We start from the raw sequence: 12,537 nt of genomic DNA, 5'->3' as shown, positions 1-12,537 counted from the left end.
GCCTCTGAGCCTTTTAATTTTATTATAATTGAAGCGCAGCTACGCATTCGCACGGTATAATCAAAGCTATTAAGTTGAGTTGGATAATAAATATTCGCCTATGTAGACTGACCGAAGCGCTGGTTTAATGAAAATAGAAACACCGAAAAAATTGGTATATCATGTCAGTCGTTTAGTTCAAGGATTTTAGACGAGTAGGTCAGTCCATTTCGAAAGCAAAGCATTCCAAACACTTCGTCCATTAAGTGTCGAACCCGAACAACATTCCACGATTTTTGCCTGAACAATTTCTTTATCTATACATTGACAGTATACTAAAGCCGTTAGAATAGCAAGTTTACTACACGTTGCGTTCTAAACGTGAATGCTGCTGACTATACCGAGGGAAAACAAGAAACACAGATCACAATCTGTTTGTTGTTTTTTCCAAGAGAACGAAATGTAAACCATCACCGATAAAAAAAGAAAAAAAAGAAAAAACAACAAAGGTGAAAACACAAAACTTTAACGCTTTCTAGTTGAGATTTTGTTCGGTTCTGATTTTTCCTTGTATAAAGAGAGGTAGCATTAACTATTCCTGCTTGCCACACGGGTGGTTTGTCTGTTGCCGTTTACAATCATTTGTCGGCAAATCGGCCCATTAGATTTCTCCCAAGCTGAATACTGTCCAATCTAACCGTAAACTCGCAGCAATTACAGCGTGAAATATTTTGTACTCGCACGTTAACGACTCTGGACGCTTCTTTGAATACATTTTCAGGTTCATAGGGGTTTAGAAAATCTTTCCTCCTCTTAATTGTTCATCAAATTAGGTTTGGACCTAATGAGCTTTCAGAGTATTTCCTTTTGTGGATAACACGATATTTTACGAACTCTCCCCTATAAAGTTTATGCCGACGATAATATAAGTCAAAGAGTATTTTCTTTTCTACAATAACCCGAAAAATTTTTCTTTATTCTCGATTTTTTCTTTTCAGTTACGAGAACTTGTTTAACTTAATTTGGGAAAAAGCCAGCAGAGAGTAGATGCAAATTCGAGCTTTATCTTCGCATGAAAAACGTTTGGTTTCGATTCGAACGGCTCTATATCAGTCTTACATATGCTCAATTGACCGAAACGAATGACCAGGACCTACATCGTACGACCAATAAAACCACGTGATAGAAACGGTAAGAAGTTGTGGTAAGGACAGATAACCAAAAGAGGACACCGTAGCAAACCCAAGTCAGAAGATCGAACAGCTCTCCCGCTGGGTATTCACTGAGCAAAAAGGTGGATGGATTTCATCCATCTTTTTACTTTCAACTTGGCGCAACACCAGTTAAATCATATTCAAAACATCAGACAAGTTGACGACAAACCAAAAAAGGCCTTTAAAACGAGGAAAAACCTAATCCGATTTAAGAAAATTTAGACGCTGTTCGAAAAAAAAAAGGCCATCGCTCATCACGGATTAAATCTTACTGAAAACCATGACTAAACATGTCCACTTCGCTTCAGTGTGGTGATGACGAATAATCTGATTAAAAAAAAAAAAAAAAGGTGCTAAGACTTTGAGGGACAGGCTAACGATAAGTAAATTCCGTAACGCCGAAAGAAATCGAAATCAAACCAGACAATAGCACCTAGCACAAAGCAAATGTAAATTCTAAACAATACACATACATGGACGCGACGGTTTTGGTTGAGGAAAACGGCTGCGAAACTGTTCGTGTTGACATTGTTAAATGCCGAAAATGGCTAGTTTCTAAATACACCGAGAGAAGGAAGGTTGCCGAGTTATCACACACAATCAGTACTTGTTGTATGACGCCATAATTAAAGTTTACACCTTTCATAAAAGTAACCTTATTTGTTTTACCAATGCGAATCGTGCAAAGGGAAACTTGAAATGGACTCTACGGTAGGAGAAAAGTTAGTCACCACTTTCCCATTTTTGTTGTTCGATTCACTTTCCCCCATATTTTTGTGTGACTATCGGTGACTATCGTATACGTGGACATTCAAGAGGACATCCTCATGAGGACAACAAGCAAAAGAGGGTCATTAGCTCAGCCGGTGTAGGATCGATGTTTACCTTTAAAAGAGGGAAGGTGTTTCCTCTGGGATAAAAAAAAAACACCTACTTTCCAATCCGCAATTGCTCGGTTGTCGAAATTTAAACCAACGAAGTGACGTAGCCACAAGTTGCCGCGCTTACTAAACCACCGTCTAATGATGATATCGACCAATTTTTGGCACTTTTTCAACTTTGAAAATGCCGCACTGGAAAAGTATTAGGTCATTCAAATGCCGTTGGAATTTCAAATTGTGTTATTTATTGATCAATCTTTTTGTTGTTTAAAAAAAAAATGACTCCCAGCGGCATTTGACGTTCGTTTTAAAGTTTCTCGTAAAAGTTGATCGTACGCGCAAGACTCCAAGGCCGAATCACGTATGAACGTTATCCAGTGGATCCAATTATTTGTGGAATGGAGGGCTGTGCATTTTTATCTAGTTTTGGAATCCACAAGCAATTTCTACTAGTTGCTAAGGATAATGCTAAGCACAAACCCAAGCCTGGCTGCTTAAAAAAAAAAATGCCCCTTTCCCTTTTCAAAGAACAAACTTGCGCTCAAAAACAAGAATAAACATCAAATTCTACGCACTGAAAACCGACAAATTGGATCTACATCTTGTTTTTGCTTTTCAATGATACCTATTCCACACAGCAATCTGTTTAACGATCTCAATCTCACCGCCCCCCGTCATTAAATACTGACACGATTTTGTGGCTGGTGTAGATAAATGCAGACAACTCGTACAAGAAAAACAAAGATATTTTGACGACTTCAAACCGCAAAGTGTACGTGCTCCGGTAACAATTCATAGACGCACCGGCGCTTTAATGCATCTCAACCAGAAATTACTGAACGGGGCAGTCTCAAAAATTCTTACATTTCTATCAGTTTGTCCTTTCCTGTTGGAAGAAACAGGTCAAGAGATTTTTTAACCTTCAAACACTTTCTATACTTGTTCGCGTATTTGAATATCGTTTCACTGCTTTTGCCCATTTCATTTCACTTAAAGACAAATTTTCTTAAGCAAATAAAGTAAATGGAAGTCAGCACTGACCAATTGAGCAGTCGATAAGTGCTTAAATTCGATTTACGATACTTTCATTCCTGTTAAAACCAACCTGGCAACTGAGCACACAAAAAATAAACAAGTGGACTTCGGAATTTCTGGTTAATATTTAGACGCGTAGACGAAAAAATTGTGTATGTATCGGCTAGCCCACAATCTCCTTATTGTATAACAGCCCAAAAATGAACAGACTAACGTCTACTCTCAAGGTAAAACTTGGGTACTTCAAAAGTGAAAAGTTAATTTATATGTTTCTCCCACAGGTTCGACTACCTGTCGTTCGAGTGTTCGGATCAAAATGTATGTCCAAATGGACTGGACAAGAATCCCTAGCTCAAGATGATCCTGAAATGTGGGCTCTGATTAACGCAGAAAAGATGAGACAAAAACAAGGATTAGAACTCATTGCTTCAGAGGTAAAAATTTTAGATGTGGAAAATTTGCAAAAATTGATGTCAAAAGGCTGTGTTCCCAGAACTTCTGTAGCCGTGCTGGCCTTGAAGCCTTGGGATCATGCCTCAACAATAAGTACTCTGAAGGTTATCCTAATCAAAGGCATGTCACTTCCTAGTGTAGATTTAAAAAGTTTGGTTGTAACTCAATGGTTTTTTATTCACAGATATTATGGTGGAACTGAAGTTATTGACAAAATAGAAGTCTTGTGCCAAAATCGTGCCTTGGAGGCATTCAATTTGGACCCAGCAAAATGGGGTGTCAATGTCCAACCTTATTCTGGATCCCCAGCCAATTTTGCTACCTACACTGCCCTTATGATGCCCCATGATCGCATCATGGGATTGGATTTGCCTGACGGTGGACAGTATGTCTGTTTAACATCACGAAAAGATAGATTTTCAAAAATTTCCATTGCGATAGTTTAACACACGGTTTCATGAGCGACACGAAACGCGTGTCTGCCACCTCGGTCTACTTTGAATCCATGCCTTACCGACTAGATCCCGATACCGGATTGATTGACTACGACATGCTACGGAAAACAGCAAAACTCTTTCGTCCGAAAATCATAATCGCTGGAACATCCGCCTACTCTCGATTACTCGACTACAAAACTTTTCGCGAAGTACAAATTCTATCATTTTTGGATGCATACGCCATCTACCAGTAGAAATAATTCTTATGGGGACTTACCAGATTTGCGACGAGGTAAAAGCCTATCTCTTGGCAGATATGGCGCATATCAGTGGGCTGGTAGCTGGTAGAGTGATACCGAGTCCATTCGATTACGCAGACGTGGTTACAAGTACCACGCACAAGACTTTGCGCGGTCCACGCTCTGGATTGATTTTCTTCCGTCGCGGTGTCAAGGCCAAGGATAAAACAGGCAAAGACATCTTGTACGATTTGGAACAGAAGATAAATCAGGCTGTTTTCCCTTCGCTGCAAGGTGGTCCACACAATCACGCAATCGGAGGAGTCGCTGTAGCGCTCCGGCAGGTATGACCTAATTAATATATTGAATATTATACCTATTTAAGACCCAAGTTTATTTTAGGCAAATACCCCAGAATTTCGTGAATACCAACAGCAGGTCTTGCGCAATGCGAAGGCTATGGCAAAAGCATTGATGGCGAAAGGGTACACACTTGTTTCTGGTGGCACTGATACTCATTTGGTGCTGGTTGATCTTCGACCAAAAGGATTGGATGGTGCTAGGGCAGAACAGGTCTTTACAGCAACATTTACTAATATTTTCAGCCTAGTAAAAATTTTTTTTATTAACTAGGTGTGCAACAGGACTTCTATATCATTAAACAAGAATACCTGTCCAGGAGACAAGAGTGCAATGACACCCTGGTGGCTTGAGGTTAGGTGCCCCAGCTTTAACATCCAGAGGTTTTGTTGAAAAAGATTTTGAGCAGGTCTGTAAAAAAAAATGATGAAACCATTAAATCATTTTTAATTCCAAAATTATTTGGGGTTTTTAATGTTAAAATTTATCAGATTTTTCCTCATTTTTAAAAGATAACTTTCTCAACAGATGGTTGAATTCTTCCATCGTGCCATGGAAATTGCTGCAGAGGTCAAGCAAAAGACTAGCAAACTGAAAGATTACAAGGAATATCTTGAGAGTAACGAAGAAGTTGTTGCAAAAATGGCTGCTCTGAAAAGTGAGGTGAATCACTTTGCTTTGCAATTTCCAATGCCAGGATTTGAAGATCATTAAAGTCATTAAAGATAACCAAGTATTCATTGCTCAAAGATACATTCTAAAAATTGTTATTCTAAATAGCATTCAAACAGAGATATTGAACTGTTAGACTCCGTTTCATTTAACATGATTCTTTCAATGGTTGTGCAAACTTTTCAGACACTAAACTAACTACAGCTAGATCAAAACTATGTACGATATTATACCCATAATCAAAAAAATCTTTACCTGTTTAGTACGTTAACCATTTCAGTTTCTCAACGTGACTGCTTAAAAATTTGGGAACATGAGTTTTCTACCAGTCCCTATTTTCATATTCTTCCTAATATTTATCAACGAAAATGCAGCAAATGCAAACGAAAAGAATTGGAAAAAGGGAGATGGTATTTGCCACGTGTTTTCGCGACTAAACTTTTAGTAGAAATCCTTACTCAGTCAAGTCTTTTGACCTGAGTGCGCGCTCTTTTCAGTCCGAACTTGTAGGAGAGCTTCTTGGCGCCGGAACTGAAGTCGAAATTTGATTGCCCGTAGTTTTACATTTCGACGGTGCCAAATCACGAAATTGACTCTTAGCTAAATACAAATAATCAAATAATCTGAAATAATAAAATAACCACAATCTGGCTGAAATGAACCATCGCTGGATGCTGGATCAAGATGTAATTTGAATTGAAATATAGAATAAGAGAGCAATAGAAAAATGCGTTTCAAAGAAGAAAGATTTATTGTAAATTTCGTAAAAGAAAAAACGGCGCGAACAACAATGTTTTCTGAATGCACACATCATTTTCGTAGTTTTTCCCACATTACACAAGAGAAAGAAAATCTGTTTTCGTTGTATATAATCATTGACACAGAACATTTTGCTAGCTATACATTCGATAGTAAAAAAAAAAAAAAAAATCGAAAATAACCATAGATAAATGAGAGACGGAAAGACGGAAAATTTTAAACTTTTCCATCTTAAAACAAATAAACATTCCAGGAGAGATTCAGCGAACTGAGAGATTCATAAAATGATTGAAACAGGGGATCGAAATTTCCGAGAGGAGAAAACATACAAAAATCGGATGAAGGAATGACAGTAGGGAGGAATGAGAAAGAAATGGGGGGGGGGAGGGGGTAAAGGGTCAATCTCTTTATTTCTTCTTTTTATTGGATTGATGGAAGGTGAAACAGGCACCACGGTTATTTTTTATTTTTGTTTTTTTAGTTTTTTTTGGTTTTTTTTTTTAGTTTTTATTATTTTAGTTTTTTTTTTCATTCCTTTTAAATTTCCGTCCATCACTAGCCAGTTAAAAATGGAATCGTTCACATCATGCGCATTACAAAGAGAAGAGAACAAATGATAACACACCAAATAGATTCTTTAAGGTCTTGAAAGCATTGGAATGCGTCTTGCGAGAAGGAGAAGAAGGAAAAAAAAATAGAGCAGCTTGAAACGCAAGACGTTAAAATATATGGCACCTGTAACTTTGCATATCGTCAATAGCTTTTTCTCTTTCGGTTGTGTCAATATCCAAGGCCTGCGATTGTGATCGACTCTACTGAAGAGAGAAAGAGATACACCAGCTGAAACGAACGGGTAATTTTTTTTTTTCCGGAGAAGAGGGTGTTTCATAACCGTGCCATCAATAAACAAGTGCAAAGGTGGGAAATATATGAGACAACATAAACAGTGGGGATATAACGGCCGACTAGTAGGCCAACAACTCGTCCGTCAAACACACAATCATAGGAAAAAAAAAGAACAATCAATGAAATCAACTCGACAGAAATGCTAGGACATTGGCTGGAAGACGGATGGGGAAAGAAATAATTTGTAGAAACGGGTTAAAAGAATTTTTGTCAAAAAATAAAAAAAAAAAAAAAATCGAATAATGCATTTTTTTTCCTACATCAGAAATCATAGGGAAACTAAAGGATACAACTTGAAAGACAAGCACCTTGAGTATTTCTCTTAATAAATCTTTTTTTTTTTTTTTTCGACTGAATTTTTTTCTCTCTCGGTTGTTTTCAATGAGGAATGTTTACAATATCCAAACCTGTAAAACTGAAAGTCAACCAGCCTTAACGAAGAAAAATATTTAAAAAAAAGGGAAAACAATTGAACAAATTTTTGAAGAGATTGCACGTGTGGTGCACCCTGACTAGGCTGGCGACCATAGGAAAACTAAAAAAAGAATTAAACCAAACAGTCCCGTTTTTCTGAATGAAAAATAAAACCGAATAAAAAATTTGCTTCCCACATCTCGTCGGTTCACTAAACAAAAACAACGGAAACAAAGAAAAGAACCATTGATCCATGCGCAAAGCAAATGTCATTTAACGTGAAGGAAGACAAGAGCTCTTTTTTGTATGTCTGTTTAAACACCCATTTTCTTTGAGAGGGGAAAAAAAAAAAAGAAGACATTGAATGGTAATTTCGATACCTTATGGAAGAAACTTAGGATTAAAGACGAGGATATATAGCGAACAATATATAAACCGGTGGGAGAGTTTTTCTTGTAGTTTACATGAGTATTGCTTGGTACTTCAATCACCTCTGAAGATTATCCGAGAATCTACATTCATCCCCAACCAGTTTATATATATATACAAGTCTATGCGTAATCATTTTTAGGTTCATATAATATAAACTATGTTTTGGCACAGGATGAAGAAATTTCACACGCGAGTACATTCGGCCTAGCGAAACTACCATAGCGTTTTCGACTTGATATTAAAACAAAAATAAACAAAAATAAAAAACTTGAGGAAATAAAAAAAATGAAACGGAAACGCTTCGTCTTTTAAGCGAGACGGCGTTTAGGAGAATTTCGTTGCACTGAATCCTGCACAGTCACCTATCTGCATATATCATCGATCGAGATTAAACGACCAATTAACACGAGAACGTGAAAGGAGAGAGCTATACACAAACACACACAGATCACCACGAAAAAGTGAAAGATGCAAAATAATTGTTTTTTCCCCTTACAAATAGACGGGAGAAGCTTTTTGTGTCACGTAGAACAAAGTCGATTCTGCTGACGCGCGTTTCGTTGGTCATGTTCTGTTGCAATAAACAAAATGAGCGGTTAAGTCATCGTAGTCGTTGTTGCTTCCATTCGTTTTGTTGGTGTTATCGTTCGTTCACGAACTGGCTGGGCACGGTCTACAATAGGAGAACCGGTGGTTCATGTGCTGGCTGTAGGAGCCCGAGTGCGAGAAGCGTTTGAGACACTTTTGGCACTGGAAAGGCTTTTCGCCGCTGTGCAACCGTTTGTGCTCGGTCAAGTGGTGCTTATGTTTGAATGCTTTTGGACACATGTCACATTGGTACGGACGTTGACCTGCAATTTCAAATTAGAAAATTCATGTTAATGAAATGCTTAAAGTCTTTCAGCCCTGGCTTGGAAAACGCTACATCCACCAAAGCCAAGAAAACATCTGACTTATCCGATCAACCAATAAAACGTTTATAAAATTAAAATATTTTACCCGAATGCTCATATTTATGGCGCGTCAATGAACTGAGTTTGGAGAAGCTCTTGTCGCATTGGTCACAGGAATAAAGGCCTTCGCTGTTGTCACCAACCGCCATCGCTACAGTTGATGGTGCTGGAGTAAGACTTTTGACACCACCAGTGACGCTACCACCGCTACCGAATTTGGCTTTCTTTCCACTACGGGCGGTAATGCTCGTCGTAGGGGTGGTGTGTCCACCATCATCGCCGCTTGTGTCGCGTGACTCGCTGCCTTCGTCGCACGATCCAACTGGTCCCAAAGACGAACGTTTCAAAGTTTCTTCTTCAGCTCCGGAGATGTCTGACGACTGCGGCGACAATTTGCCATTAAAACAGCGCTGGACTCTACACATAATTAAATGAAGATATGATTAAGGACAAAGCTCAGAATGCATCAGATGTTACAAGAAACTTACCCGCAATGAAGTCCGGCTGCAAAAGTCTTTTTCCATTCTTCAATTTCATGAGGAAAGGAATCGTCTTCTTCTTCCATCTTGATCCAGTTGCGCTTCTTTGGGTGCACAACGCCATTTTCTTTGACGCTGACTGACACGGTCAACTCAGACGTCCCAGTCAAATTCCTTTCCATTTTCATACCATTTTCAACGACTCCGGGTGTCTCTCTAAACTGCGGTCGCTGTACAACCGCATGAGACTCGGATTCTATTCGCTTGACAGTCAGATCCAATGGCTGCTCGTTCTCTTCTTCTTCTTCTTCCTCCTCCTCCACGTTTCTACTCTCATCTAAATCCTCGTGCTCGGCCGTGGAACTATAAGAAAAAAAACCATTCCATTTAATGAAGTCTGACGGCAATACATCGACGAACGCAAACGAATACCTCAAGTCTGTCGGCTGGGCCGAAAAATGTTGATTTGCATAGTGTTCAGTGGTGGGTCCATGTCCATTACTGGGACGAGACTGGAACGAATCATTACCATGGACTACATTGAAAAGCGCTTCCCGGCGGTCACGCGCTCTGGCATTTTGGAACCAGACTTGAATGACGCGAGGTGGGAAGTTGAGTTCGCGACTCAGCCGATTAATCTCGTCGCGTTTCGGGCGAGGCTGCTGGGCGAAATACCTCTTTAAAACCTGTTGAAACGGGTTTGATTCACAACGTTGTCTATCGTGATGTTTGCACAATTCAAAACTTACGGCTGCTTTATCTTCAGATATTGTCGATCTGGTCCTTTCTGACGTTTTGACCATTCCACCAAGAGAAAATCCCGCGTTTAGGTGTCCAACCCCATGATTGTTGTTGGATGGATTGTTCTCATCGCGCTGGCCCGTAACGCTGTCTTGGTCGAGTGCCATCACTAAACCAGAGTCATCGGTGCCAGTTTCACTGGCAGCATCCTCCCTCATGTCGTCATCGGCCGCGCCCTGATGAGGCACAGACGGCTGGTCATCGGTGTCGGGAACCTCTTCGATCATATCCTCCAGTCCGGGAGTTATATTGGGCGAGACCTGCACGCGCCGATTATCATCTTCCATTTTGGCCGCCAATCCTACATTGGCAGGCAAGACGAACAAGAAGGAAAGGGAACGAAACGCGTTCAAATGACGTGTCCAACAATAGAGGGTGGCACAAAAACAACTGTTACCTTCGCTGTAATCATGATGTTTATTCTCGTGAGGACTGGAACTCAGCGGGTGATGAATATAGTGTCCATGCTGGACGTTCTTGACACGCTGGACGCTGGCCTCCAAAAGTTGACGTGTGACGTTAGCGTTGACAGTTTCAAGGATCTTTTTGACTTTCTCGATTTCAGCTGGAGACTGGTGTCCCGTTGTGATGGCATCGTTTTGCTGGTTATAGCGACCGAGCTTCGAATCTGTGACAAACTTGGTCGTCGAATCTTCAATACCCGAATCCGAGCGCTTCCTCTTACGATCGAGTTCGGCCGCCAAAGCAACCGGATCCACATCTTTGTATACGGGGCTGGTGCTGCTATTGTTGCTGTGAACGGGCAGAGGGACGTTGCGCAGTGGATGTGCAAGGTGGGCGGCCACCAAGTACTGATGGAGGTGGGCAAGGCCCGGACTATTATAGCCCATCCCCGGTATGTTGTTGAAATAGTGAGGAGCTGGCGGAGGCGGCGGAGGTGGGGGGCCAGGTGGATTGACACCGGCATTGACCGATTTGGGCGGTTCGTACGGATTCGGGTAGCCCATGACGGATGCGTAGCCGTTGACGTGGCGGTTGACGACATTGTTGAAACTGTTGTTGCTGTTCAATTTACTAACGCCAGTTGCAGTTGGTGTCGAGCTTCGGCGTCCGATAACCGGACTGGGTGCTCTTAATGGCGCTGCGGGTGCCAAACTGGAGGCAACGGGTTTCTGATCCATCACTGGCAGACGTGGTCGACTGTTCTGTTGGTTTCAAATGAAATAAAAAGACGAATTAGTAACGCAAAGTGATTACTCTCGTCATACAAAATGCACCACTAACCCTGGAATTGAGGATGAGGCACTTTTTGGAGGTCATGTGGGAAGAATAGGAGCCCGAGTGAGAAAAACGTTTGCCGCAATTGGCGCACTCGAATGGCTTCTCACCAGAATGGATCCGGACATGCTCCTAAATCATTTCAAGAGTTGACAATAAAATTAAGAGACATTTTCAAAACAGCTAGTTTGAATCAATAAGTACCTTGAGGTGATGTTTAAATTTGAAGGCCTTGTCACAGTAGGTGCACTTGAATTTGCGCAATCCAGCCGATTCGTCATGGCTGATCATGTGTCTTTGCAGACGATAGACGTTGGCGAAGTTCTTATGGCAAACACCGCACGACTGTCAAACGATAAAAAAAAAAGAAACAAAAATAGTTATAATAAAAAAAAATTAAATTTAAATCGCTGGACCCATTCCATTTTTTGACTTTGGTCGTAAAAACTGGGCAAGACAGTCTTAACATAACGCAAGATTGAGAGGCATATCCCCCTGATGAGCTTCCTTTCCTCTTCTAACCTTATACAACGAGGCTCAAAAGCATTTCTCTATATTATTTGTGCTGTGCACTGATATGATATAGGTTGTCGTAAAAGCATAAAACTGAAATTGACTCGGACGAAAATTGAACGTTCTTTTGAGTGTTGCTCGTGAGGGGTCTTTCCGTCTCTCCGCACTAAACCGAGTGGTGGGGGAGGAGGACGAAATGCGAGGGAGCGAGGGAAGTAAGGGTCGAGTCATATACAATCATCATACAATTGATGGTTCGTTTTTGTTAAGCTGCTGGATTGATTGAATTACCACTTGAGCGGTGGGGGAGTGAGTCAGCTCGTGCCGTTCCAGTTCGTCTCTCTCGGCGAAGGTGGCACTGCATTGGAGACAAGCGTGCGGATGCCTCTGCAGCTGATGAATAGCCGTCGATGAGGACGATGACAACGATGACGACGTCGAAGACGAAGACGTGCTGGTCGTAACGGGAACTGACGTCACAGGTTGAATGCTGTTCTGCACCACGCTTGCGGCAAGCGATTGCTGCTGTTGTGGTTGCGGTTGTTGCTGCTGAAGGGCCGCCATGGCGGCGGCGATTGCAGCCGCGCTTTCGTGATGAACGTTCTGCAGGTGTTCACGTAACACGGCCGGCGATGGGAAGCCTTTGCTGCAGAGCCAACACTTGGCAAAGTACTCGGCAACGACTTCCTGACGACCCGTTGATGGCCCTAGACGAGCAAGAAAATAACAAAACAGGAAGGTCGTTAAGAACACAGTTGTTGATGATGAAGT

The 12,537-nt window shown here is 41.1% G+C and overlaps 2 protein-coding genes across 8 annotated transcripts in view; one reads left to right on the top strand and one right to left on the bottom strand.

Moving 5' to 3' along the window:
• Positions 1 to 2,955: 2,955 nt before the first annotated feature.
• LOC116929427 (serine hydroxymethyltransferase, mitochondrial) lies at positions 2,956 to 5,601 on the top strand. The gene is given in 10 exon segments (XM_032936662.2): positions 2,956 to 3,336; positions 3,391 to 3,543; positions 3,603 to 3,682; positions 3,747 to 3,947; positions 4,004 to 4,208; positions 4,280 to 4,582; positions 4,641 to 4,811; positions 4,872 to 4,937; positions 4,939 to 5,007; positions 5,127 to 5,601. Coding segments are annotated over 10 exon segments (1,461 nt in total). The 5' UTR covers positions 2,956 to 3,309; the 3' UTR covers positions 5,313 to 5,601.
• Positions 5,602 to 5,998: 397 nt separating this feature from the next.
• LOC116929366 (zinc finger protein 1) overlaps positions 5,999 to 12,537 on the bottom strand; it is a 42,173-nt gene continuing 35,634 nt past the window's right edge. For all 7 annotated transcript variants that reach the window (XM_045168094.1, XM_045168092.1, XM_045168089.1 and 4 more), the window contains 9 exons: positions 12,058 to 12,473; positions 11,458 to 11,598; positions 11,260 to 11,385; positions 10,412 to 11,180; positions 9,963 to 10,315; positions 9,646 to 9,899; positions 9,223 to 9,576; positions 8,781 to 9,151; positions 5,999 to 8,632 (listed from right to left, as the gene is read on the bottom strand). In XM_045168094.1, coding sequence (XP_045024029.1) covers positions 8,433 to 8,632; positions 8,781 to 9,151; positions 9,223 to 9,576; positions 9,646 to 9,899; positions 9,963 to 10,315; positions 10,412 to 11,180; positions 11,260 to 11,385; positions 11,458 to 11,598; positions 12,058 to 12,473 — 2,984 coding nt within the window. In that variant the 3' untranslated portion in view covers positions 5,999 to 8,432. The remainder of the gene's footprint in view (positions 8,633 to 8,780; positions 9,152 to 9,222; positions 9,577 to 9,645; positions 9,900 to 9,962; positions 10,316 to 10,411; positions 11,181 to 11,259; positions 11,386 to 11,457; positions 11,599 to 12,057; positions 12,474 to 12,537) is intronic.

Source organism: Daphnia magna, linkage group LG1, assembly GCF_020631705.1.
Source record: "Daphnia magna isolate NIES linkage group LG1, ASM2063170v1.1, whole genome shotgun sequence".
NCBI classification, from domain to species: Eukaryota; Metazoa; Arthropoda; class Branchiopoda; order Diplostraca; family Daphniidae; genus Daphnia; species Daphnia magna.
Note: the sequence above shows the minus strand (reverse complement) of the source record. Positions and strands in the feature narration are given on the sequence as shown.